Here is a 27,886-nt window from a genome sequence, read left to right as displayed (position 1 = left end):
ATAAATTTTAGTTTTTTCTTATTTGACTTGGACGAGCAGATTAACAAATGTATAAATATAATAAAATAGTTATCTATAAAACATGTTTCTCAATAACACCTAAATGACGTAATTCACCTGAAAGGAATTAATCTGTGGTTAATTAGATAGAACCCAAAATAATTGTACACACAAAATTTTTCCAACCAAAAAGTTTATGTAAAACCTTCCAAAATATTGCCAAAAAATATTAGTACAAGCATGGATTTTGTTAAATGCAAAAATGCCAACATACAAACTGCGTATAGAAAATGTGAACAAAAAAAAGCTAATTTGCCAACGTTAGGAAAAAAACAGCTCGTTATATTAAAAAGTTACAAATAATTTTTTCTAAAATTATCTTATTTTTTATGAGTTTGGCTGTATTTTAAAGATATCTTACATGTAAGGTTTGATGGAATTTAATGAGACTACATTTATTTTTGGAAATATTTTATTCCATTTTATTTTATATTACAAAAGTCAGTAGGAAAACTTGTAAATAACATTTATACTTACACAAAGTAATGCAGTCTTAAAGCTATCCATTATATTTTGTTTTCTCCAATCTAATGCTGAACAAAACATAATTCCTAACTAAAAATAAGGTTCCAAACCACTTCCTGTTTGTTTCTAGGAATAAAAAAAAACATTTACTTAATACGTAAAGTATATAAAATAATAAATAATAAAATGCTAATGCATGAGGCTTCTTCAAGAAAATGCTGTTCATTGATTCTGATGCGAGTATTATGAGAAATCATTCTGTTAAAATACATTATCATTGAAACGCAATCACAAGACTCACTTTATTCCCGAAACAATATTACAGTGCTTCGGAAGGGCGATAAACTCAAACAGTCAGTTCTTGAGACAAGCAGTTTTTCGCCTGCTAGAGCTTAACTAGTAACTAAGTAACTAAGGAAAAAGTATGCACAGTATATAATTTCAAGCAATAAACCCAAAGTTCAAGTTATTTCATTATTTGAATTCCAATTTACGTTTCCTCGGCGCAGCTGCAACAGACGATATAACAGTATACAATAGTTAATGGTAAGTCTCAAGCGCTTTATAAATCAACTATCAAAATCAAGGGTAATAATATAAAATTATATGTAAGTAATACCATGTATAATTCCGTTCACAATAAACATATGATGTTTTGTTAAGTATCAAGAAGAAAACGAGCTGAAATTGTTAAATCATATGATTGAACATGGGATAAAAACAAGGCAGTGTAATGAATTTTTAAAAATTTATGTGTTTTTTTTTTGTTCACGAGTCTTTTTTTTAGAATTTAATAATTCTAGCGATTGATTTAATTTGTGGAGACATGCCATTCGCTTTATCATTCGGCGACAGTCTGTAACGATATGTTGGTTCACTTGAGCGTCCTTAGTCATCGAATCACAGATTGTTCGGCACGTCCTGAAAAAGTAGAAGCCAGTGAGGAACGACAAGGAAAACACCTGACCCAATCGCGCGAGACCCGGCGAGAATGCGGAATGTTTCAGCAGCCAATGAGCACACGGCATCAACTCGACTGCGCGCGCGTTTGTGGATTCTAGCCAATGGCACCAGAAAGAAACTGATGCGCACATTTTTGAATGTCTGCACAGGGTGAGTCCGAATCCGAACGACCAACTTCAGTTGCTGGTTCATTGCGATTAAAGAAGTTGTAAACGTACATACGAAATATGGTCTAGAGTGCTTCACAAGGCTGGTATACGTCTTTGAATATGCAGTTGAAAAACATTTTTTATTGTAAATAATAAAACTATTTAAGATTGAACACTGAACGTCTTGATTATGTTTAATTATATTAAGTTCTACAACCACCACCATTTATTTAATTGAATTAATTGGAGGTAGTAACAAGTCACAAAAGTATGTGAAAAATAAAGGTGTTAACCCCCCAATTATTTCAATGAAATAATTTTGCTACATGCGACAAAATTGTTAGTGGTTGAAGAACTTCATTAAATTAAACATAAATCCAGACACCCAGTGCTCGATCTAAAACACTTTCTCTGTTGTTTACAATTAAAAAATTGGTTGTCTGTAAATTCGGTTTACGGACGATAGTTTAAAGTGAAACGTCATAACAAAACATTGATGAAATGATTGCATACTTTTATGAATAAAATTGAATCATTTTATTTTAATAATAAAAGAATAAATACATGAAATTATACTAGTAATCAGATTTTTAAAATGCAAGAATAATTAAACTTTATTGCCGAAATTTTTTTTGTAATAAGCAATGAAAACCACATTAACTTTTCACTTCACTTTATAAACAGTCGACGAAACAGTTCACGTGTAGATGACTTGGAATTAATTTTAAAAACTGGCGTTTAGCTATAAAATTTAAATATAATTATGAACATGTTTTAATATAAATAAACTGTATTCAAATATATATCATCAATTATATGAATCATCATAATTTTTTAGTAAATTGTAACATAACTTATTATTACTGCACTCGCCGACAGCGTAACGGAACAATGAGCGTAACGGGACACAGCGTAACGGGACACAGCGTAACGGAACAATGTGCGTTACGGGACACTTTTTCGTGCGTGCAGCCGGCGTTCATCGATTTATTAGACGTCACGTCAAAACGTTATTCGGCTCCATCTTCAAATACGTATACCGGCCTTTGGGAAGCAATCTAGACCATAAGTCGTATGGGCGTCTGCAACTTATTTGTGATGGTGACGAACCAGCGGCCCAAGTTTTGTCGGTGTGATTCAGGCTCGCACCGTGCAGTGGGCTGGTCTCGACGCTAGGACGGTCGTCTTAGGGCGGCTGTCCGGCGCCCCTCCCGTACAAAGAGCGGGCGGCGCCGCAGCTGTCGGCTACACGGTGCGGGAGAAGCTCTCATCGCCGATACCGAGACATAGTTTTGTGCCCGCCCGCCAGATAGCAGCTTTCGTTATATATATATTTTTAACACAGCTACGTCGATTGCGAGAAGTAATGCATCAGGCAAACAAAAAATTTAAAAATTAATTCTCTTCATTTTGGTAGCCACATATTTTGTGGTGTGGCACACCAGAAATTTTGCATCTCAAATTACTTTATAACATGCTTTTTTTTTATTACAAACACCATTAAGTGTTTTTCGCACAGTTTTAATCTCTTTTACTAAGAAATTGGACGTCAAGTAGTTAAATTAACATTATAAACACTTTGGATTAGAACCTCACGCCAGAGTAGTTACGGGCCCACCCGACAGATAGCGTCACATGTCGCGTAAAACATGGTTTCAGTATCCACTGTAAGAGTAGCACTTCTATAACTCCCGCCTTGTTCTATGGACTATCTCCCCTCCCCCTCCACCACATTCACACACCCCAGAGACACGAGCGCAGAAAACCACTCCGCGCAAAACGAGCAGAAGCGCAGAAGTCAAGTCGCGCAGCTCACGCGTTCCCCTTTCTGCTGGTATACCTCCATTCACGCGTTTTCAAGCGCGGACGCTGTTGACAGATGTGGTGGCGTTATTTCCAGCGCATTTAAGCCAACCGCTGCTATACTTCTTAAATTCCCTGTTTTTAAAGTCTTCACAGGTGGTATTCCAAACGCACAGCCTCAATTTAATCTCACAAATAAAACATTCAACATAAAATTTACTCGTTTCGCACCGACTTGCCTCTGTGTACAAGTCCACACCAAACATCAAAGCAGGATGAAACTGGAGGGAATGACAAAGGTTGGCATCCCTGCATGCGCACGGCGGATCGCAGCGCTGTGAATGAAATGTACCATAACACAATGGTAATGGTAATCCAAGAATATTAGCACTTGAGCTTACAAAGATTCTAGTACATCTGATTTTATATCCAGTTCCCTTATATAAAAACCTAATTTTCGACATAAGCGCGCCTGTGCATTTGAAACCATCTTAGGAATATTGTCAAAACTAAGGAATTTTGTTATTTTTATTCAAATATATTGAATCTACAGAAATTGTCACTTTTTAATTTTACGTAGAGGACTAAATTACCTAAAAATTTTCCTATTGCAATGTTTCTCCAGCTAAAATTGCTGCGAATTTACGACGCCGCAAAAGTAAGGTAAGTTTTGTAAGCCTGATGTTTTTTTTTTTTTTCAATTTATTGACAAACAACGCCATTTATTGATATACCACGCTATTTTCGCTTATGTGTACTTGCCCATTCTGCGAGTAGAATAATGAAGATACACGCTTTATACCATTCTTTGCGCATGTTTCCAACAATAAGCTGATTGATACAACTGTGCTTACATTTAGAACCAACATAAGAGAAGTCTACCTGCAGATAGAGCACAAAGTTTTTTTTTCAGGCCGAGATGTGTTGAAGCCACGGAATGAAAAGGGGAGAGCAGTGAAATTCACGTGGCGACCGTTTGTTTACTTTTATATAAGCTGTTTTCGATACTAGCATAGTAATGAAAATGAAATCTTACAAGGTACACTGCGAAACATAACTTACATTTCTCAAACCAGAAAAAAACAGCAAATGCAAATTTAAACCAACAACAGCCATTCTGATGAGTGAATAGCACAAATAGGTGGCGGAAAGAAGTGGATTCACTTCAGAGCGGCTAACCCACCATTTGAACACTTCTTTAAGCCGGGTTTATAACCTACGCAAGAGACGCAAGGACGCAAAAAACGCATCGGCCAACTTTCAACTTCTTGCGTTGCCGACCTCCATACCCTGAAGAAGTGTTCCGAAAACTAACAAAGATACAGAATGCATGTGTATAAAAAGGCTAAGATTTTTTTTTTTTACTATACACTTCGCGTTTTCACTTGTTATAATTTCATACCGTAAAAGAAAATAAACAATTTCAAACAAAATTACTGACGATTTCACATGTTTACATTGATAAACGTGAATTAATAGAATGATCCCGGGAGAGAAATTTTGTTTTCAACTGTTTTACAATTTAAAGTTGTCGGGTTGGCGACTTTCGTGCTTCATGAACGGCCACGACTCCCTTGCCTTGGTTTGCGTGTCGCGCCCTTGCTTCCCTCGCGCGCGCGAAGTGCGGTCTGCAGCGAACCGCCTAGGAGGTGCCGCCCGCCGTCCTGCTGTAGCCGGACGAGATGCTGGGGGCGGCCGGCGGCGGCGGCGGCGGCGGGGGCGGGCGCCGCCTCTCCATCGTCATGGTCTCGGCGCCCTCCAGCTCGTCCGCCCGCGCGTTCTCCTCGGCCACGTCGACGAAGGCGGCGCTCAGCTCCCCCTTGAGCCGGCTCACGCCGCGTGTCGCCACGTCGTACATGAAGATGTCCTTGGAGCCGTCGTCGGCCGTCGTCGGCGACCTGCGACCGCGGGGCGACCCCGTCCCTCAGACCCTGCCCTCAGACCCTGCCCTCAGACCCCGTTCCTCAGACCCCGTCCCTCAGACCCCGTCCCTCAGACCCCTGCCCTCAGACACTGCCCTCAGACCCTTCCCTCAGACCCTGCCCTCAGACCCCGTCCCTCAGACCCTGCCCTCAGACCCTGCCCTCAGACCCTGCCCTCAGACCCTGCCCTCAGACCCTACCCTCAGACCCCGTCCCTCAGACCCCGTCCCTCAGACCCCTGCCCTCAGACACTGCCCTCAGACCCTTCCCTCAGACCCCGTCCCTCAGACCCCGTCCCTCAGACCCCGTCCCTCAGACCCTGCCCTCAGACCCTGCCCTCAGACCCCGTCCCTCAGACCCTGCCCTCAGACCCTGCCCTCAGACCCTGCCCTCAGACCCTGCCATCAGACCCTGCCCTCAGACCCTGCCCTCAGACCCCGTCCTTCAGACCCCGTCCCTCAGACCCCGTCCCTCAGACCTCTGCCCTCAGACCCTGCCCTCAGACCCTTCCCACAGACCCTGCCCTCAGACCCCGTCCCTCAGACCCTGCCCTCAGACCCCGTCCCTCAGACCCTGCCCTCAGACCCTGCCCTCAGATCCTGCCCTCAGACCCTGCCCTCAGACCCTTCCCACAGACCCTGCCCTCAGACCCCGTCCCTCAGACCCTGCCCTCAGACCCTGCCCTCAGATCCTGCCCTCAGACCCTGCCCTCAGACCCTTCCCTCAGACCCCGTCCCTCAGACCCTGCCCTCAGACCCTGCCCTCAGACCCTCTCTCACGCACTCTCGCTGCCACGCGATCCATTGCTATACAAGCATTATTTTAGAAAATGGGTGCGTATACTATTGTGCGCGCGTTACAAGTTATACTTACTTGGCATGATAAAAACTAATTAATTTCGCATGCAAATAATTAATAGAAATTAAATAATAAAAGTACTGAAGTGATATTAATACGATTTGTAAAGTATAAATTCAATAAAATAAAAAAAATTAAATAAATACACATTAGTCTATATTAATATGAACACGTGTACAAGATTGATTATTTAATTTAGTAAGAATCGAAATAAATTTTTTTAAATTTTTTTAAAATAAATTAATATGCTGAATGTTTATTCCAATATTTATTTCATTTGTTTATTAAATAATAGTGTAATTATGATGGTAGGAATAGCAGTAGGTAATGCATGAGGAGAGAAGAAAAGTGCGATGTATTTGAATTCGGAGAACCACACGTAATAAACGCAAATCGAAGGGCGGATGAGTAAAATGATTGACCGAGAAAATATGTACATACAATTTGCAACAGTTACTAAAACATTGTTCCTTAATCCATTTTAGTTTCGTGGGGAAAAAAAACCCACCTGCAAGCGACGTTTTAAAACAAACAAAATAACAACAGCGAGCATAGATAGAGCATGCATCGTCAAACACTCGCTATACAAAATCGCACACTCGCACTCGCAGAACATTTAGAACCAGGGGTGCCCCATCCCTCTAATGATGATGGCTTATCCCCTCTCCCATAAAAAAGAAAAAGGTTACGTTCTCAGGACTTTGAATTTGACAGTGGTCCAACCAGGTTGTCCGCGGGTCCTAACCCAGAATAGTTTTGACAATTAGGCATTCAAAATAGTTTAACGCAAATACAACACCATAAATCCAAGCGAAATATTACCGACTAAAAAAAGTTTTAGATTTTGTGTTTGTTTATTTTTTCTTGACCCCCTCCCAACCAGGGGCGTAGCCAGGGGTGGGGGGGGGGGTTTAGGGGTTCAAACACCCCCCCCCCCCCTTAGCACCAAATCTTTAATTAATTTCTTATTCATCACTCAAACAAATTTCATATTAAAATTAATAAAAATTTTTTACCATTACAATATTTAAATTTAAGTACCGAAAAACTGCTAAAATACCACTATTTTACACCTTAAAATCCAAATTTTCCCGGGGGAGGACCCCCGGCCCCCCCGCTTTAATACGGGGGGGGGGGGGGGAAGCATGCTTCCTAACACCCCCCATGCACAAATCCTGGCTACGCCACTGCTCCCAACTAACCCAATGGCACTATCGAGTGCGGCGGCGGCCAACTCACCGGGAGACGAGCAGCACTATGGACTGCATGTCGGTGGGCGTGCGGCGCTCCTTGTCGAGCCAGCGGCGGTAGTTGTCGGCCGAGGGGTCCCTGACGACGGCGCGCAAGGCGTCGCCCGACAGGAAGCGCACCGCCGCGGCGTCGGGCGGCGCGGCGCGGTCCTCCCGGCCCTCGGGCGCCCCCTCCTCCCCGGCGGAGAAGTCGTAGGCGACGGGCGCCAGCACCACCACGCTGGTCACGTTGCGGCCCCGCAGCTCGGGGGCGTCGGGCAGCGGGAACTGCGCGCCGCTCACCTTCAGCGGCAGGTACCTGCCGGACAGGCCCTCTGGGTTGGGATGGGGCAAGCTCCGAGTCGACCCCGTGACCCTGACAGCAGGGCCGGTGCAAAATAAATTGGCGCCCTAGGCGAAAAACCTTAATTGCCCCCCCCCCCCCCAGGCAGGACACCCCAAAAAAAATTTTCCTTGCCTCAAAATACAGCACGTAAGCCTAATATTTTGTCAACAATCAAATGTAAGCAGGCTTGTGTTTTTTTTTTTTTTACTTTTTTACTTATTACAAATCATAAACAGGTCACCGTGGACTTTAAATAATTACTTATATCAATACAAACATTCCAAACTGTTACAAAAATCCATTTTCATCTAGTTTCAATAATCGTTAAACATAATATATGAGCTGTTATGTGTCGTGCTGCGCCGCCCCCAGCTACTTGGCGCCCTAGGCGGTCGCCTAGTTCGCCTATATGGACGCGCCGGCCCCGCCTGACAGCTTGGACGGCTGTTAGAGGTCGTGAGCGCTTCAGCCGGGCCACCAAGCTCTCTGGGTCGTCTGCGGAGACTTGGTTAAGCGCCTAAGGATGGGGTATCCTCCAAGTCAACCCCGGGTTGGCCGAATGGTTAAAGGGGGTTATGTGACAATAATTCTGGGATGGGCATCCTCAGCTCCTCTCCAAACACCTCCAAGTCGCGATGAAATTGAGTACCCATTATCCCTACGGCTCTTGGGAGCCAGTGTTGGCGGCGATCCTGCCCCAACCAGGGAGTAGTCATCACCGAAACCCGGCACGTTAAACAAAGTATGCAGTTGCAGCTAAGCTATCTGTCAATGGTCTGCCACATTCGCGTGGTCTCGTCTGTCTCCCGCGTGATAGAACATCGGTTAAGCAAGATATCGCTCGGAGAACAGGACGGTGTGAGATCTGGAAATACTGAATGCAGAATTTATGCACGATGTCTGAACAAAGAAAAGAAAGTTCAGGAAGAAGAAAGAAAACGTGTTTGGAAGAATTAAAGTACATGTATGATAACAAATATTCAAGCCAAAGCTCAAGCAAATGTTGTAGAACTGTAACATAGATGCGCCCCTCTCAGTCACCCCAATGGAAACTAAGGAGATTTAAAATAAATGATTTTCAAGAAATGAATATTAACTGAAAATTAAGAAGCTCCTGGTATATACTCAGCAGGGGTCAGATCTAGGATGTGACAGTTCAATAAATGCCAACTAGATCGGAATAATCTGGTGTTACAGAGTTGATGGAGATGCGGATGTGGCCTTTGATTGGCCCACGCGACCTGTCACGTCAGGTGCTGATGGTACAATCGCGTGGAGCGGATTTGTCTGATCATAGCTGACAAACTTAATTTCAGAGTTTCAGAGATCAGACAGGTTACGACAGCACCATCTGCATCTGGCGCTATGAACAATATTCGCCAATGAGAAGCATGATGAGTACTAACAAACTATAAGATATAGCTAAAATATTAATTTTCTGACACAAGTTTGAATATTTTTTAATATAATTTTTTTGGGCACAATTTCATTGTATTTATTTGTTTTCTGTTAAGTTACTTTGAAACAAAAAACGAAACGCGCAAAAACCTAAATAAATATTATAACAGTTTGGCTCAAATGTATATTTAAATATTATTAAAATGTTCAAGAAATGTATCAAAATTCCATAATACATATTTTAATTAATTACTATTTTGTATGAACCTCTCGAGAAAAGCCAAGATAAATACGTATAATAATCTACTGTGCTCTCTCTATGTATTATCAAATGAACCAGTTGCATCGGACAAAGTGAATGTGGCACGCTGCAACAGAAAACATACCAGACGGAATGGTGCTAACTCTCTTTCTATAAATTTACGAAGATCCCTGAACAATTTTCAACCAGTGTTCTTCAAAATTTTAAGGTCAAATATTTTTAACAATGGGTTTAAAGTATTCAAACATGGAGTTAGGAATTGTCAGGAGATGGCTGGATGAGAAATTAGTTGAAAACGTATTGCAACACCCCAAAAAAAAATATTCTGGAAATGGTGCTTGGCAACGGATGATAATGAGTTAGTAGGAATGCTGTTAGTTAGAATGCTGTTTTCACAATGAAAACATGACACGACCCAATATTCTGGGCGTCCCATAAACATGGCGCTGGCATAAAGCGGCTACATGCAGTATCCACGTGGTGATACTTGAATAGACTCCCCTTGGGTTCAACCCTCTGAAGTTAATCGTATCAGAAGTCTCCAGTTACTTTCCAATAACTCATTTCATTGGTCGTAATACCCGACCCGGGGGTGGGGGAAGCCATCTACAGTCGCCTTGAGATAGTAATTTATTTTAAATAATTAAGTACGTATATTCTGAAGCCTGTTAATCAATACAAGAATAAAACAATACAAATAAGATTAGAATAATTTTATTTGTGCTTTTTTTTCATTCCGATGATTTTAAAAAAATATGATTGCAAAAAAATTGATCGATCAAAAATGGCGGATACGACTTAAATAAAGACATTATAAAAATTCCCTCAATTACAGAACTACGCAGTGTGAGTCTTAATTCTATAAGCAAACTTTGGCTACAGGTTAGTTAAAAAAATATAGTTATACACACTACTTACGGTCTAAAGTGCTTTCCAAGTCTTTGAAGATGGACATGAACAACTGGTTTATTTTATCCACTAGAGAAGGCATTTAAAATTAAACTTTTATCGTCCATGGTTTGATTTTTACCCGAACAATTACACCACCACAAAATTGCTGAACATTATTTTTCCTTGAAATAATTGAGGCTAAAACACGTAAAAAATCACCATGGTAAATAAGGTATTTAATATTTCGAAATATTTTCCGATTTGTAAAATGTTATAAGATTGAATTATGTTACGCAATTTTAAATATAAATTATAACCTTTCATACCGAAATATTCGTGTTTTCGATTATCAGAATTTAGATAGTATTTCATAGTAATATTTACAGCCAAATGATGCAACAATTCAGATATAAGTATTACACTGCCGAAATATTAATAAAATGTTACATGTATGATTTAATTTACCTGTTGTATGTGGAGTCATTGAGCACGACAGGTTCAACCTGGGTGGCGTCGTCCTTCACATACTTGTCTTCGATGGCTTGACCTTCCTCTGTGTCCGGGTCGTAGCGCACCACCTTCATCTCCACGGAGCCTCTGGTGGCATTGGGCGACACCACCGCCGGAACCGGGGCGCTCGCGGCGGCAGAACCGCCTCCAGCGTTGTAGAAGTTGGCCAGAGCTTCAGGGGGAAGCTTATCTATTGGGATGTCGCCGATCTTGTCGTAGTCCAGCACTTGGATGTCAGCGTTGCTGAGGACTCCCGACGCTATCAGCTGCTGACGCAATTCTTCCGGCACTTCGTCTGGCAGAGCTGCGAGCGTTTTCGGATCGGGAGCTTTGTGTTCGTCACTTCTGGTCTTGTTTTCTGCAACGGGGCGCTCTGTCGACGACGGCTGCGCAGGTGGAGCTAATGGAAACGGTCTGTATCCATTTGAGGTTGATATCGGGTTAGGAGTTGTTTGTTTTTGTTGTTGCCTCAAAGGTGGCACACTCTGGGATGTCGAAGGCAGTTGACGATAGTTCACCTGTTCAGTAGGTTGCTGTATTTGATTAAAATTTTTAAAATTTGTTTGTGGTACTCGATTTGACGTTTGGAAATTAGGCCGAGGTACACTTGAGGGAGTAGATTCGACAATATGTTCTTCGTATTTAGGCAGTGATTTTATCAGTTCCCCACGATACGCACTTGGATCTACAGGAAAATTTGGTTTCCCAGAAGTTTGCTGCTGGGTATTGAGAAACTGATTATGATTATGTTGTTGATTATTAACTTGGGCCTGTTTTTGTAACTCTTGTCGTTGATGTTGTTGAAGGTTTTGAATTCTCTGTTGCTGAAGATTATGAAGGTGCTTTTGTAATGGATCCCGCTGATTCAGTAAATTTTGTTGCTGCTGATATGCTTGTTGCTGCTGATATGCTTGTGGTTGCTGAAAAGTTTGTTGCTGTTGGAATGTTTGTTGTTGTTGGAATGTTTGTTGCTGTTGGAATGTTTGTTGTTGTGGGAAACGATTTTGCTGCACTTGCTGCAGTGGTTTTTGGCCTTGTTGTAAGTGCTGTTGTTGAGAAAATCCTCTATTATGCTGGGTTAATGGGCTATGTGGCGTATCGCGAGACTGTTGTGGCTGCTGATGTAGCTGCTGCTGTTGATACTGTTGAGGTGCATTCGGTGGAAGGGTTCGGTATTGTTGCTGAGCGAAGAATTGGTTTTCAGGTTGTGGTCTTAGTTGTGAGGATGTGGGCAAAGGGAAATGAGTCGATGAGAATGTTGGTCTGGAAGGAATATTGCTTGATTGAACCTGAGAGTTACTTTGTGTTCGTTGGTGTTGAAATTTCGGCCTTTCTTGTGAAATGTGTGGCTGACGTTGAATACTGGGTGCTTGTGACAGTAGAGGTGGTGGTGAAAACTGCTGAAGAGGTAGCCGCTGTTCTTGTGGAGCTCCAAAGAAGCTGTGTGAAACATGTTGTTGATTGAGATTCTGCCGAGGACGTAGGTTTTGCGATGTTTGGCTGGGTACCTGTGAAGGATGTGATTGATGCCCTGGTGGAAAGAATGAAGGCTGTGAAGATGGTCTCGGGAACTGTGTTTCGGGATGACGTGCTTGTCCTTGGAATGGTATGTTTCTAGGACCTGGAGAGTTCTGGAAAGCCTCGGGATGTTTCTTGTGTTGGAAAGTGGGGAAGTTCACTCCTTGTCTCTGCTCAGCTTGTTGTACTGGCAGTGCCACTGCGGGCTGGGGAGCTGACTGTTCTTGCTCCTGGAGCTCTGAATCATCTTTTGGAGACCCGAATGATACTCGGATCCCTGAGTCACCATAATAAATCTCCGAATCAGGATGAATAATCGTTCTTAAAGTGGTGGTAGGAGGTGGTGGTGGAGGGGGTGTGGGAGGGTGTTCGTGAGGAGGCGGTGTCTCTTCGAGATGACTATTTGTTGGTGGTGTAATGGCGGGGATAGGTTCCTCATAGATCACACTCTCTTCACCATCCCTTCCAACTTTGGATGGATCTTTTTTATATTTAACATAGAACACTTGGATTGGTTCTCTCGTCGGTGGCCCGGGTGACAACACCGGTGGAGCAGGTAGGGACTGGTTTGATTCTTGAATAATTATTTCTATAATGGGTTCTTGTTCTTGTTGATAATATGGTGCATTATGGTGGTAAGAAATGTGCTGATTTATATTATCCGGGTACGATGGAAGTACATCGCTACCAGCGATCTCATGGTCCTTTGTATATTCAACATCACTGGAGCTACTATGCTGATTACTTTTGTGAGAATGATCTGCAGGGAGACTAGGTGTGGAAAAGGAAGATTTTTTGATATCATTTAGATCATTCTGAGTGGATGTATCTGATACTTTCCCGTCAATATCTGGCCTTTGGTGGTGAAACAAAGGATCGAAATTTGAGTATTGAACCACGGGATCCATTTTAACGGCATAGCGTGGAGCAGAAGACAGATGTGGTCTATGTCTTCTGGGTGTCAATGCCAGGGGTGGTCTTCGGTCGTAGAAAGGCGGAGGCGGTGCGATAGCAGTAGTGATACGTCTCTCGAACTTGCTGTACGATCTGGCGACCACGCGCGACTTTTCATCCGGTTTCTCATCGGATGTTAAGACTGCTCCTGCTGCGCAGACAGCGATCAGCCACAATGTTGCCTGCAACAAGAATTGTACATGTCATAACATTATTAATCGTGTATTGCTTATGCTCGATAAAAAAAAAAATCTGTGGTTTAATGGGTACTGAAATACACGTTTTTACCAATACAAATAAATGTGTTTCATAAAAATAAATTAAGTTTTTTCTCAGTTTTAACCTTTTGTGAGTGGAATGGAAAACATCAGCTGTTTATTACCAGGTTAAAAATAAAATGAGGGTCGTTAATGAAAATCAATAAGCGAACGAACTTATGTCTTGTTAGGGCTCAAGGCAAGAAAATAAAGAGAACTGAAATACTACTTATGTATACACATAATTTACTGGCATCGGGATTGGGCCTATACAGAAATATCTCAGAATATTTTTCTCACAAACGGTCAAAACCAGAACCAGGTTCGTGAGATGATATTTTTCAAGTCAGTTGTCTCTTACTAAATTATTTTTAAGGATTTTGTCTTCTAAATTATGTACATTGTTATTTTTCTTCCAGGGCAGGAGTGAATGTGTATGTTATTCAAACTGGAGATGTCTATCCATTATTGTAAGTTATTAGTTAATAATAATATCTATTTTGTAATTTAAGCATTTTCACCAATATTTTTTTAGCGTGTATAATATGTTTTAAGATGACAGAACACAACAAATAAATTATTATCCTAAGATTGTTACAGTTTTTAAATATTTTAGTAATTTGTGTTTTTCTTTTATATATTTAAACATGAATTTTATTTTATAGTTAAAGTACGTAATTCAATACCAAGGTTTACTTTGACGACCTTTAATTTGAAATGGATGAACATTAGAAATACTTCCATTAATATCCATAGGTGCCGAAACCTTTATATCAATCAATACAGACCTAAGTAATTTTGGATTTATGATTTTGGAAATTATTTTCCAGTAAATTTAATAGCGAGTTTTACATTTATGAAACGAAAATTTTCTCTCATTTAATAATGCAATTTCAATCTTGTAAAATTTTTCAGCCAACAAAGCGTAAGTTAAACTTACAAGTTATTGTCCTAAGTAAGACACACGCAACTCGAATATATTAACGCTTCCGGTTTGTGTATTTTATAACGTTTCAAAATATACGCTATTTTTTTACACTCCACTTTTCAAACTGATAGCCCGATTTATAAGGCGTATTCACCTCACAAAAAACAAAACAGAAGCACGTACGCGGAGTATTCAGGCGTCTGACTCGGGGTGTGTGAATCTTATGTTTCTCGTCGGGCTGCGCGGCCAGTAGGTCGAGTGCCGCACGCGCTAGGCAAGGTCACCCAGTGTCGCTGACTCCGTCAATTTCACACCTCGACGGCTTTGGAACGTACCGCGGTTTAGTCATTCAAACAATCCTTTCACAAGGACAGTTAAAATATTTCACAGTGCAGATACGTACATATTGCTATTACTATTTTTTTTATGTGTAACATTTAAGTTCTCAGTATACGACAATTTGGCAGGAGTAATTTCGTGAAAGGAACGGAAGTCTACATGGAAGGAAACGTGTAACCACGGTGCTGCCATCTGTGGCAGATGGCGCGAACCAAAGTTCACAAAGCCAGAGGGAAACTTTATACATGTAGTATCAACTATTTAACGAATTTTAACAAGATGGGCTGTATTTGTGTAAGTGTATTTGCAGCATGAAAACACATGAATTCGCTCATTACCGAAGGTTAGATGTTACACATCTCTGGCGAGTACTGAAAGACTCGTTCGCGTTTTATTTTTCAGTAACCTTGCAAGCGGCATACTTGAACAGAGCCATACTTAGACAGACTTAGCATACTTAGACAGAGCCATAGATCTTGTTGACCGTTCGTTGGTCTTCCGAAAGGCGCAGATCATCGTAGCCGACACCCACGAAGACCCGCTTCCCGGCCCATCCCGTTGGCGATAAAAAAAAAGTGCCAGTTTTCGCCCCCAGAGACGTCCAGCGCGTGCTCTGCACCGCAACGAGAGACATTTCGGGCGGTGCGCCAGAGATGAAGCACACACACACACACACACACATACACCTCCCGGCGAGAGTCGGCGCGCGCACGCATCCTCGCAAGCCCGCGCCATGCCGCGCTCTCGGCGCTGCGCCGGTCCACTTCCGAGGCGTGGTGACGTCACTCGCCTCGCCTCCGTCCACTTTCGCCGCGGGGACGCCGGCCTCTTCTCGGTCTCGAGTCGACAGGAGCTCCGCGTGGCTCCGTGCACGGTGCTCGACATGTTCCGCTGGTCAGTGGCGTAGCCAGGATTTGTGTATGGGGGGGTGTTAAGAAGCATGGCCCCTCCCCCCGTATTGAAGCGGGGGGTCCCGGGGTCCTCCCCCGGGAAAATTTGAATTTTAAGGTGTAAAATAGTGCTATTTTAGCAGTTTTCGGTACTTCAATTTAAATATTGTAATGGTAAAATTTTTATTAATTTTTAATATGAAATTTGTTTGAGTGATGAATAAGAAATTTAAATAAAGATTTGGTGCTAAAGGGGGGAGGAGGTTGAACCCCTAACCCCCCCCCCCCCCCCCCCCCGGCTACGCCCCTGCCGCTGGTTACAAACTATCCACGGATCTTTTTATATATATAATTTCCGTATTTTCGTAAATTTACGGGTGCAAAGAACTCTTTACTTTGAATACGAATCCAAAAGAATAATCTTGGTAAATAGGTAAAAATAAAAAAATAAATAAAAAATATTCACGACTCATGCAAAAAACACACTTATTTCTTCCACGTGTGCGTTCATCCTGATTTTACTGGGGAGAAAAATAACAGGTTTCGGAAGTTTAAGTACGGCGTTATTACGTCAATATACTTACTTGCGAGAGTGACTAATTTTTAAAATAATAATCAAATTATTAACACGAGGAAAACTTCACGAACAAGCGAATGGGATACATGTTGCCAAGGAGGGGCCTGGCCGGATGCAGGCGCAGAGTTGCCAAGTTTCAACACATACAGACGGCCGCGCCTGGGTGTACGCAATTCGACTCGCCGCGAAGCCACAGGGGGTTCATCGGCGGAGCGTGCAGCGACCGAATGAACACGGGTTTCCATCGCGCGTCGCACCGTAACCGTCGGCGGTTAAGCGTTTGGCGAGCCCTCGGTGGGTTTGTGGTGTGTTGGGGGGGGGGGGGGGAGGGGGGCGGGCTTTCACTCGCACGCTTTCCCGCGCGCGCCAACTGCACGGCGCGGCGTCCGAACACGGCGCGCGGAAGGGTGCCGCGACCGCCAGGCATTCCGCTGCGTGCCGCGATGGGGGTCGCTAGATCACGCGGCTTGCTGCGAGGGAGAGTCATTAAGGTTCATCACATTCATTTCACATCGACTGGGCAGCGTCCACACGCACGCGTCATGCAGTTTCGGAATGGCGACTGTGCTCGGTGATTGCACGATGGAGGAGCAGCGTGTTCCAATATGGCTGAGACCACTGGCGGCCCTGGCCCATTTAGTTTTGAGGGGCCTTAATATTTTAGTGAGAAGCCTTATCGAGGTGCCTGAAGGGAGGGGTTACGTATAGCTATCCCTTAAAAAAAAAATTAAAACAATGTTTTTAAGCCAACCCTGAACTTAAATTTTGATGAAGGTTTGTAAATTTATCTTAAGTAATTTTATTATTTTTAATAGACTTCAAATAGATTACGTAAACGTTGTATAGTGAATATGGCTGTAAAATTTGATGGGATGGATGCTTGAATGTTGGTAGACATTATGTTGGGAAATTAAAAAAAAATAGTTTTGGAGTGGTTATCACGGTAAGTTATTTTTTTAAGTATCTTTTTAAGTATTTTTTGTGACCTACTCAATTACCTTCCCTCTCGGCAACACACGTTGCGAGCGACCAAACTCGCTTTTCGTCGCGGCGACTAGTTGGTCCGCTACTCGCTTCGTGCCGGCGAACGAAGTTGAAGACCGGTGGTGCAATGGCAAGACACCGGACTTGAGTTCATAAGACCAGGACTCCAAGGTTCCGGTTTCCGTGGTTTCCCGGTACCACTCCAGGCAATTGCTGGGATGGGTGCTTACTAAAAATCCATGGCTGATATGGCCGATTCCTATCCCGTTATTCTTGAGTCTGTTTCTCCAAGCTTGCTCCAAAAGCGATAGGAGCACCACCACCAAGTGCGAAAACTACCCATCCGACACTGGGCTGACAGAATACCTCAGCAGGGATCCGTTCACTTCAAAGGACCATCCCACACTCTATACAACAGCATATTTTGACAGCATTCACAAAAATTAACTTAATACTAAACGCCAATGACTTCGCAAGAGAAACTTTAGCAGCCAATGATTATTAACTTCAGGCGCTCTCATTAATTTACGTACTATGTTTTATGAAAGCCAAATATTAAAAAAGTACTATTATAAATGTGTGGTATGAAAACCTTTGACTCTTAAGACGGAGTCTTTCGGGACCTAAGTGGCAAACGAACCAATAAATTTTAAACTTAACTACATAAATTTGTGTCAGTAGGCTTGTCGAGAACGATTCAAACACAAAACCTACCTGTCAACACTTAAATTTGGCACACATATACGTAGGTTATCCGGTATTCGATTACGGAAGATAACTGACGATAACGTGTTATAAACCAAGACCGAGGACACTGGGGCGGCTCCAGGAAGACTTCTCAGCAGGAGTGGCTATCGTACACAGAAATATTGCAGTTGCATTTCATGACACATTAAATAAGTCAAGAGATCGGACATCGGCCTTGGAATATTTACAAATCATTCACAGCCTGAAATTCTGAACCTCATTAGATTCGTACAACTTAGGATGAAATAAAAATTTAGCACGTGAATTGTAGTAAGTAAGTAAACTCCCTCCCCTCCTCCCCCTCATCAGTCCTTTCAGGAGCCAAGCCTGCAAATACGCCCGCCCACAACTCACGGACGAAAAGAATACCGTTCTGCACGGAAAACATGCTGAGAGTTCGTCAGCGTGGGTTTGCATGACGTCTCTCGTCGGAGTCGAGAGGCTTCATCAAAAAATGCTCGTGAAGAAAATGTTGATGAAGAATAATTATTATGATTGCCAGGCGGCAGTTGAGGTATGAGGAAGGGGGGTAGGGGGGGGGGGTTGAGCACTTTCACCCGCGGCGGTGCGGCTGGGCTTTCCCCTCCCCGGGTGCCGACCGTCGAGGGCGTGAACACGAAGAAGCGAGCAGACGAGCAAGTCACGAGCCACGGAGGCCATCACACGGCCCGTTGGCCACCAACCTCCCGTCTCGCCGCTGCCAGGCGCGCAGCGCGCTTCCAAGCGCCGACGCCAGCTCCGCAACAGCGCGACGAGGTGCGACAGCGAAATATCACGTTAAGGGTGTGCCTCCCATTTCAGGTCATCATTTTATATTTAGGTATATTAATCACTGATCAACTTTTAGACTTTTCCAATTGTTCAACTTTCACGGAATGAAAAATACATACAGCGCATACTTTTTGCCCAATTAGCTGCCAAAGTTAAATTTTTAACGTTTTTGGGTTGTACAAATAATTATTTATTGCAGAACTGAAACTTTTTAGGTTTAACTGCAATGCCACTGGCTACTTCATGACATGGTTTGCATTTCTATCGCAAAAACTCATTTCATGTTTCGTGGCTGTCAAAAACGTAACAAATTTGAGAATTTTGGAAATGCCAGGTAAAATTAATTAATATTTTATGACAGAAATTCAAACCATTTCTTGAAGTTGCCAGTGGCATTGCAGTTATACCTAAAAGGTTTCAGTTCTGCAATAAATAATTATTTGTACAACCCAAAAACGTTAAAAATGCAAATTTGGCAGCTAATTATGCAAAATTTATGCGCTGTATATATTTTTCATTTCGTGAAAGTTAAACAATTGAAAACGTCTACAAGTTTGTCTGTAATTACTGTAAATATTACATCTTGACCTGAAATGAGAGGCGCCCCCTAAGGCGAACAAGCAATTTTTTTATTCACCCCCAGCGAGAAACAAAATTTAACGATTACATAAATATAAAATGTTTACAGCTATTACACATGAACCACACATAGGCTACGCCAACCATCAATATTTACAAGTATTCTTTTTTTAGTTGACATGTTTTAGAGAAATGTTTTTTAATAAAAATTTAACGTTAATTTGTAATTTAAAAAAAAATATTTTCAGAAATATTTAGTAAACAAACTATTTTATTTCTGACGCGTGTTTCAGTAGCGTCACGGCCTCGACGGAATGGAAATAGAAAATCTTTATAATCGGAAAGACTGTTGCGCCCGCGTATTTTGTTGCCCTGACACCACGGATGGGCCGAACGTGGTTGTGTGGGAGATTATTTTACTCGCGTCGCGTCCGTCGTGCTATTGTGATTCCAGCACGGGAAGATAACTTCTAGCCGCAGGGCGTCACGGCGCTTCTTTTTAGTGGACGGATCAAACCAGTAGCGTTGCCAAGATTTTTGTCTGGGAGGGGCTATCCGTTCCCGAAGTCACTTCTACGGCACGCCCTATAATTATGGCACGCGGTAGCAGAATTGTGGTACACTGACTGTTTTCAAAGAGAGGAATTATCGTATTCTGTATGTAGACAAATTTGTTTTGGCAAAAAAACCCGGCGGCGTTTATAGAAGCAAATTTTCTCAAACGAGGATTTGGAATAAAAAAATTATTGGAAAATAAATGTTTCTGGTTTATAGATAATTTTACCTAAAATGGAAAATAATATGAGTGTCTTTCATATGGACAAACAAAATGTGAGGCCGCAAAAAAATAAATAGCATAGTTCTCACCTCCGTACAGTTGTATGCATCTCCATGCTATCTCCGGTGCCTAATGGGTACACTGTATTTTTTTAATGGAATATAAATATTCATGGGAAATTACATATACTTGTAAATTTGTACATTTTCATGAAAACAATTGTATCAATACAACATAGTGCTCGCAGTATACTGGATTCGGATTCTTACCCGGGCATTTATTCTTTGTGTTTTCCCAGTACGTCCAATATTTAAAGTTCCCTGAATATCTTTCCAGTATTAACTGGTAACATTAACAAGCATAATAATACAAAATGAAGTCCAATTGTTGAATATTTAATTATATTTTCCTTTGATTAAATTTTTTTAATCTTTAATGAAAATCAATTAAAGTATAAAATTAGGCACCAATATTCGCAATAAATACTCAATACTATCTCGAAAAACGTATTTAATAAATGCAAAAATAACCATTTGTCAGTAGGCTTGTCAAGAACGATTAAAACCCAAAACCTACCTGTCAACAATTAAATTTGGCACCCAAATACATAGGTTATCCGGTATCCGACTACAGAAGATAACTGAAGATAACGTGTTATAAATCACCTCCAAGGACACTGGGGCGGCTCCAGGAAGACTTCTCGGGAGTGGCTATCACACAAAGAAAGATTGCAGTTGCATTACATGACATTAAATAAGTCACAGATCGGACATCGGCCTTGGAATATTTACAAATCACTCAAAGTCTCAAATATTTCTTACGCTATTGAAAAAAATATTTCACGGCAACTGGTTTCCAAAGGAATCTTTTGTAAAGTTACGCTAAAAGGTCCCTCTCCTTCGGGAGGGGCGAAAGCCCCATCGCCAAGCCACTGGCAAGGGCGAGCCTGGTTCCGCACCCGGCGGTCCAGAGGCGAGCGTAACGAGCAACCGACAAATGGAAGGAAGATTGACGGAATGATTTGGCGAGGAGAAAATCCCAACGGCTCACGGCGAACTCCTGCCGCGTTCCCAACACCGGAGGGGAAAAAAATTTTTTGTTGTCTGTAAAGTCGGTTTACGGACGATAGTTTAACGTGATAACGTCATAACAAAACATTGATGAAATGATTGCATATCTACTTTTATGAATAAAATTGAATAATTTTTATCGAATTATCACTATTTTGTATGGATACAAAGATGGAGTGAAATGAAATCTACAATTTAATTGATAAATTTACTTTTATTTGCACTCATTAATTCAAATATGTTTATTACTTTAACGAACAGATTATTTTAACTATAACTTTTATACATGTTAGCTATTTATCTTCTTCCAATCAGTGTTATTCTGTTAAGGATAGGACGATGATAGGAAAAGTAGGAAACGAATGGTAGTGTTTCAAGTTTAATGTGCCTCGAAAAAGTCAAATCGATGGTTGTTCCAATCGAGTGGAAGAGAAATAGATGCGGCGCAAGAGTACAATAAGCGTAACAGGACAAAGCGTAACGGGACAATGAGCCATCCTTTTTCGTGCGTGCAGCCAGCGTTCATCGATTTATTAAAAGTTGTCACGTCAAAAAAAAAAGTACTAGCTAGAGATGTGTAACATTCTACCTCTCGACAACGAACAAATTCGTGTGTTCTCATGTAGCTAATAAATTTATAATACGAAACTCGGACACGAAAATTAAAGTTGAATATCTTTAAAATAATGCCGTTCGTGATAAATATACGAAATTTGTGTTTTCAACTTACATTTCTTGACGCGAATCACACGTAGTTTTCGCTTCCGCCGCTAGAATTCATTGCCGGAGCAGCTACGTCAATTGGAATCTTAAGCTATTTAAGGGGCCCGCCTCGTCAGGGGTGTATGTGTGTTAGTGAGGCGGGATGATAAGTGCGACGCTCGATGGTATTTCTAGCGCGGTATCACCTCTAAGCTCAAGGCTCTGAACTGGCGCGCAGTCTTCTCGTCGTCAATTGATAGCTGTGAAATTTGTGCGGTGACCGTATTTTTATATTACGGGGAAATGAAGATAAAGGTGTAATTCAAGCCTCTTAAGTGCTTTAAAGAATCTGTACCACTTGTTTTACACCTAAAAATTACTCTGAAAACATGCGTTTCAGCCATTTTAACTCTTCTAGAAATACAGTTTAAAAACATGATCCAAAATTAAAAGTACTTTTCGGGCCTCAGCGAACTCTTAAATGCTTTTCGTAAACATACCCCACTCGGTCTTGAGTAGTTTTGAAATCGCGTTGTTTTTCTTGAAGCTCTGCACACCGTGTGTGTGACCAGGTAGGCGGGCCCCTTAATGAAACGGCACCGATAAAAGCGAAAAAAAGAAAGAGAAATTAAAAAAATACTTATCCTCGGATTCGGACCTTATTTTCTACAAGGTATTTTAATTAAAATAATGCCCATCTTGTTAAAAATTCATCAAACAGTCGTTAATACTGTAAAGTTTCCCTTTGGCTTGGTAAACTTTGGTTCGCGCCATCCGCCACAGCACCATGGTTACACATTTTCCGTTCCACGCGACTTCCATTTCCGTTCATGAAATTGCTCTTGTCAAATACCGTATACCGAGGGATAAGATGTTGCACATCAAAAATCCAGGTCTGGTTCCTCCGAAAATCTAACCCCGTTATCACATTTCGTGGGAGGTGATTGCTCTGACTACTCGACCAACGCGGCGCCTCTCTGACGTCAACGTGAGCCGGTGTTTTTTTTATCCTAGTGTTCCCGTTTCAAATATAGTTCAATAGGTACCAACTGTACATTGTTTAAATTAATTTTCTCCTCTGCAGACCTACACAGCTCTATTTCGCTTAAGTAAGTGCAAATATCGATCTCATACAAGGAAGAAATTAAACCGTTTGATTACAACACATTTACTACAGGGAAGACGTCTACAAGATTTTCCGTTCGTGCCGCTGTCTGGCTATAGTGGAACCAACAGGTCCCTCTGTCGTCCGACAACTTCTCCTTTCACCGCTCCTTTAAGCATCCTTATCTGATTTGGAGTTGCGAGCGCAGTCGCTAATTGTCTTTTCACTAATTTCACTCGCTGAAAAGTCTCTCTCTCTTTCACTGGCATCAACTCTCGCTTTTTAATTTTCTCCTCTCTCATTGTTCTTTGCTGTCTCTTTCATTTCACGATTAATTTGTTGATTTTTTATTTCTAATTTTCATTTCTTATATTCTTTCAGATGCCATTCCATATGATTTTTTCTTTTGTATTTTAATTGCTGTTATACAAAAATAAATTATTTAGCTCATTTTAATATTTTATATAATTTTGTTATTTTGTCGACTGGCTTAACCACGTTCCCGGCATCTGCGTTTTGGCATTTCACACTTCACAAAAGTATATTTCACGATAAAGCCTACATGATAATATTTTACATAAAAACCGAAATAATGTGTTTACTGAGCCAGGCGTAAGTATTCTTGTACATATATCTCCCCACTCTATACTTCAGACTTAGTGGCCGATTCACATTATATGGAAAAGACAACGTCCTGTCAGAATCGCTCCCATGTAAAAAATAATAACAATGGATATGTTCATCCATGGGCGTAGCCAGGATTTGTGGAAGAGGAGGGCCGAAGGAAGTCTTGATTGACCTGTTTTTAAGGGTCTTGGATAAAGGGTGGACGAAACGGTCCGTCGGCAAGCTGACGACGAGGAACTCAGGACTGCCCTTGTCGACTGCGATTTAACTCCCAGGCGGCGAACTTCCACTCAGAGGGATTATAAAAAAATGGTGCAGGGTTACGAAAAGTGCTTGGAACTGATCGGCGATTATGTGGAAAAATGAAGGAGATATGTACCTATTAAATTATAACTGTCAATAAAAAAATTTTTCTCACGAGTTTATTTTTAAATGACTAAATGGGGCTTGATAATAAAAACCTGGTATTATATGTAATAATATCGTAATTTTTTTATATTTAAATACATTTGTTGTGATATTTTAATGAAAGCTGGTGTCGACAGGACTGTGACGGTCTGAGGGCAGCTTGTGGGGTGGGGGGAAGGGGGCGGACGTGAGCACTCGGGTCCGGCTAAGGCGCGGTCAGGGCTCCGACTAGACCGTGCCCCCCAAGTGCCCTGCCCGTCTGACGTGAACCGGCCTTCACGGTCCCTCGCGAGCCGCCATTGCCACAGTGTCGCAAGTAGTCAGCTTGCGAACATCAAGCTTTCTGTATGAAACAACAGCCCGAACACTACGTTTGTGTGCGTGCATTCCTCCAGTCTCTTAGATTGCGTTCATAAAAATTTATATTTAATACAAGGAAAAAAATAAAGGTTTTATGCCTACCTTGTGTAAAATAACATAACCAATGTGCTGAGCTATGTATTAACAGTTATAACAATTGACTAAAATAATAATATAATTTTCTTAAATTTAGATTTTAAAATGCAGTATAATCTGTAGTAAAAAGGTTTAAAACAATGTCCGGTGGCGGGATTTTGAACCCGAGAACCTTGTGAGGGACTAACATGCAATCAACCACTGAGCTAAACTAGCAATATATGTTTTTTTTTCTTCTTTTCAAGAATTTGTGTTATCAACGGTGTAATCCCAACACATACATAATTTTTAAGTTGCGATTTTTTTTTATTTTCTTAACTATTAAAGTTTATGAAATGTATTCCAGGTAGTTTAGCTATCATAAATATTTATTTGGCACACCGATACACTTGGTATGTTCCTCGGTGTTCACGAGCGCAAATATATACAAAGAAGACATAATTCCGCTTTAAAGGGTGGTAAAGTGGAAAGGGGGTGTTTTATGAAAATATTAAAAAAATATACATTACTCTTGGCTCAATGTCAAGTGTGCAAAATTTAATCAAGCTGCGAATAAAAATGTAGATTTGTATTTAAAAAAGCATGCAAGAAACTCGTCTTTATACATATATTCACGTATTTCTAATCAATCACTTCAATTGTGTTTATATGATTTATTTTTATTGCATGCGAAATATAAATATTTTATGCCTTCCTTGTGTAAAATAACCAAACCAATTAAATTTATAACAATTAGTTAGACAGATAAGAAGTAAAAATATATTTTTTTAAAGTAAAATGTTAAAATGTAATAATTCTTTAGTGACAGGCATAAATGGCCTATGTCAACTTGGTTTCCATAAGAATTATGCCCTTTAGACGGGCATTAGAGAATTTATATACGAAAAAGTTAGAAATCGAGCCTGGAACATTTACCTCCGAAACCACTGAACAAAACATCACTATCTATTATACGGATTAAATTGTTAGTAATTAATATTGTAATCCTAGGATTATAAAGTATTTTAACATTTATGATTTTTTTTGTGACTGTCATAATTTAGAAAATGTGTTCCAGAATAGTTATGCTATCACAAAGATTTACTTGGCACATCGATACGTGCCCCAAGGTTCACGTTAGCGAATATATATACAGCCACATGCGGTCGGCTATATGGACGACGTCGGCACGTGGGTATAGCAGCAACGTGCATGAGTTTTAATATAATGTTAAACATCTAACACTGGTGCGTGCAAACTTCATCGTAGTTCGGTTTCTTCATAAAATTTCCCCCTCAACTCGCCTAAAGAAGTATAACTTAAAAAGAAAAACCTAGGGAAGTGCTACATTGTGAAAAATATTGCTTAAAAAGTTTATAAATTTACAAATTTAAAAATTAATGATGTAAAATTTGAATCGATACCCCAGATATTAGTATTTATTTATTCACGACTTAATTTTAAAGTTTAGTTCCTAATTTTGTAACATATACAGCTACATATAATACAAATAAATTAGTTTTTTTTTGTCTCGTATTAGAAACGATGGACACCATTTAGACTGTACCAGTACCAGAAAACCTGCTCACGGATTATTCGTGCCATGATAGGCTTTGTGATTTAATATTTAACTTGTAAAGTAATTTTCGAAACTGCACACAATGTTATTCCAGATGAAATGTATCTGCTTACCTAGATTTGACATGGATAGAGGTGACGAACTGGGAAGGCGAACAACTCGCATCCCGAAGGTCCCTGTTTCAATTCTTGGTCGCGGCAGTCTGATTTCAGTTTTCAATTGCTTCCCGAGGTCACTCACATCAAATGCTGGGACGGTTCCTTACTATGCCAGTGATGGCCAGCCTCACACTATTTGAGGACCAGATATATCATTTTTGAAACTAATCTGAGGGCCAGATACAAATGAATTAATATTAAATAATATTTAAACATTTATTCTAATTTCTTTTCTTTTTTAATACCCAATAAATACCAAAATCAGTATGCGCTGAAGGAATATTTATAATTGCGAGATATTTTACCTATTTTGCAGGTACAATCACAAGTTTTTAATGTTTTATGATTATATACTACTTAGTACACCGGCGTACCTACTACTTTGCTATGTGTATAGTTATTTTTTTGGTAGAATTTTATGGAAGCATTCTATATCCTTTCATTTTAATTCAGGGCTTTTGTAATTACATGCCAACCCATTACCATCGTTTGTTAGTAATATTTGTTAGCGTAGATATGCATACCATAATATTGGTAAAAGTAAATTCTTTAAATGTATTATCACTATTCCCTTTGGTCTCATAATTTTGGCTTTCTCTGCTTTAATTGGATTAAAAATCTATTTGAAACACCATAATCGGGGAGGAGATTTCTTTGAGCAAAACGTTTTTGCAGATTTAAATTCTCTTTATAAAGATTTCTTTTTGCATTTTCGCCCTATCGGTAGTGGGGGTAGTGTGGTGTAGATTGCCGGCCTTCATCTCGGGCGACAAGCTGCGCTGATCCACTGAAGAGTATTTAATAGTTTTTACAAAAACAAATAAAAAAACTTAAAATATAAGGAGGATTGCGAAAAATATATTCAGTATGTTCTTTGATAATACTGTGGCTTCCTAAAGGTGTTTGCTAACAACTTAGTCTACATACATGCAAACAAGGAGGCTAATACAAGACAGTATACCGGGTAATATTTCTGTGTTGAAAGCTTGTTTAGGTTGCCCGGGTGGGAAGGGGGGGGGGGGGGGCATTTCACTACCACTGATGTAGACCGTGGCCTCTAATGACGAGGAGAAGCCTAAGATGTACATCAAGCTCTGTCCCTGCCCGAACACGCCCGAATATTCACCTTCGGCCAACCTCGGGATTTGTTTTATTTTTGCGCAGGAAAAATGAATTAAAATATTAAAAGTGGTCGGTTAGGTTAGCTACATTAAAACACTTTAAAACACTATGGACGGTTAGTTACGTTAGTATAGCTACATTAAAATAAACAGAGAAATATAAATATATATATATAAATAAACCCGAGGTTGGCCGAAGGTGAATATTCGGGCGTGTTCGGGCAGGGACAGAGCTTGATGTACATCTTAGGCTCCCCAATGACGAGACTTTAAGTTCATTGTAAAAAAAAAAACCGTCATCCTGTGGAAGCGGTGGGTACTCACGGTGGTGAAGGTGGCCATGTCTGGCGGGCTGCCCTCACGTCATGGGCCCTCCGGCAGGTAGCGCGATGCTCGCTGCAGACTGGCGCGGCGTCGACTAGCCTCAGACACAGCCAGCCTTTCTCTAACCGTCGCCGCCCTCACTGCGGCTCCCTCACTACCCCGGATCACGCTCCCAGACT

At 41.1% G+C, this 27,886-nt stretch overlaps 1 protein-coding gene across 1 annotated transcript; it reads right to left on the bottom strand.

Annotated features, from left to right (window-relative positions):
- Positions 1 to 454: 454 nt before the first annotated feature.
- Positions 455 to 27,886, bottom strand: LOC134533517 (YLP motif-containing protein 1). The gene is made up of 4 exons (XM_063371040.1): positions 27,708 to 27,886; positions 10,812 to 13,510; positions 7,460 to 7,768; positions 455 to 5,338 (listed from the first exon to the last, which is right to left on the bottom strand). The coding sequence occupies exons 1-4, from the start codon at positions 27,723 to 27,725 to the stop codon at positions 5,083 to 5,085; spliced, it is 3,282 nt and encodes a 1,093-aa protein (XP_063227110.1). The 5' UTR covers positions 27,726 to 27,886; the 3' UTR covers positions 455 to 5,082.

This window comes from Bacillus rossius, chromosome 6, assembly GCF_032445375.1.
Source record: "Bacillus rossius redtenbacheri isolate Brsri chromosome 6, Brsri_v3, whole genome shotgun sequence".
Classification (NCBI taxonomy): Eukaryota; Metazoa; Arthropoda; class Insecta; order Phasmatodea; family Bacillidae; genus Bacillus; species Bacillus rossius.
Note: the sequence above shows the minus strand (reverse complement) of the source record. Positions and strands in the feature narration are given on the sequence as shown.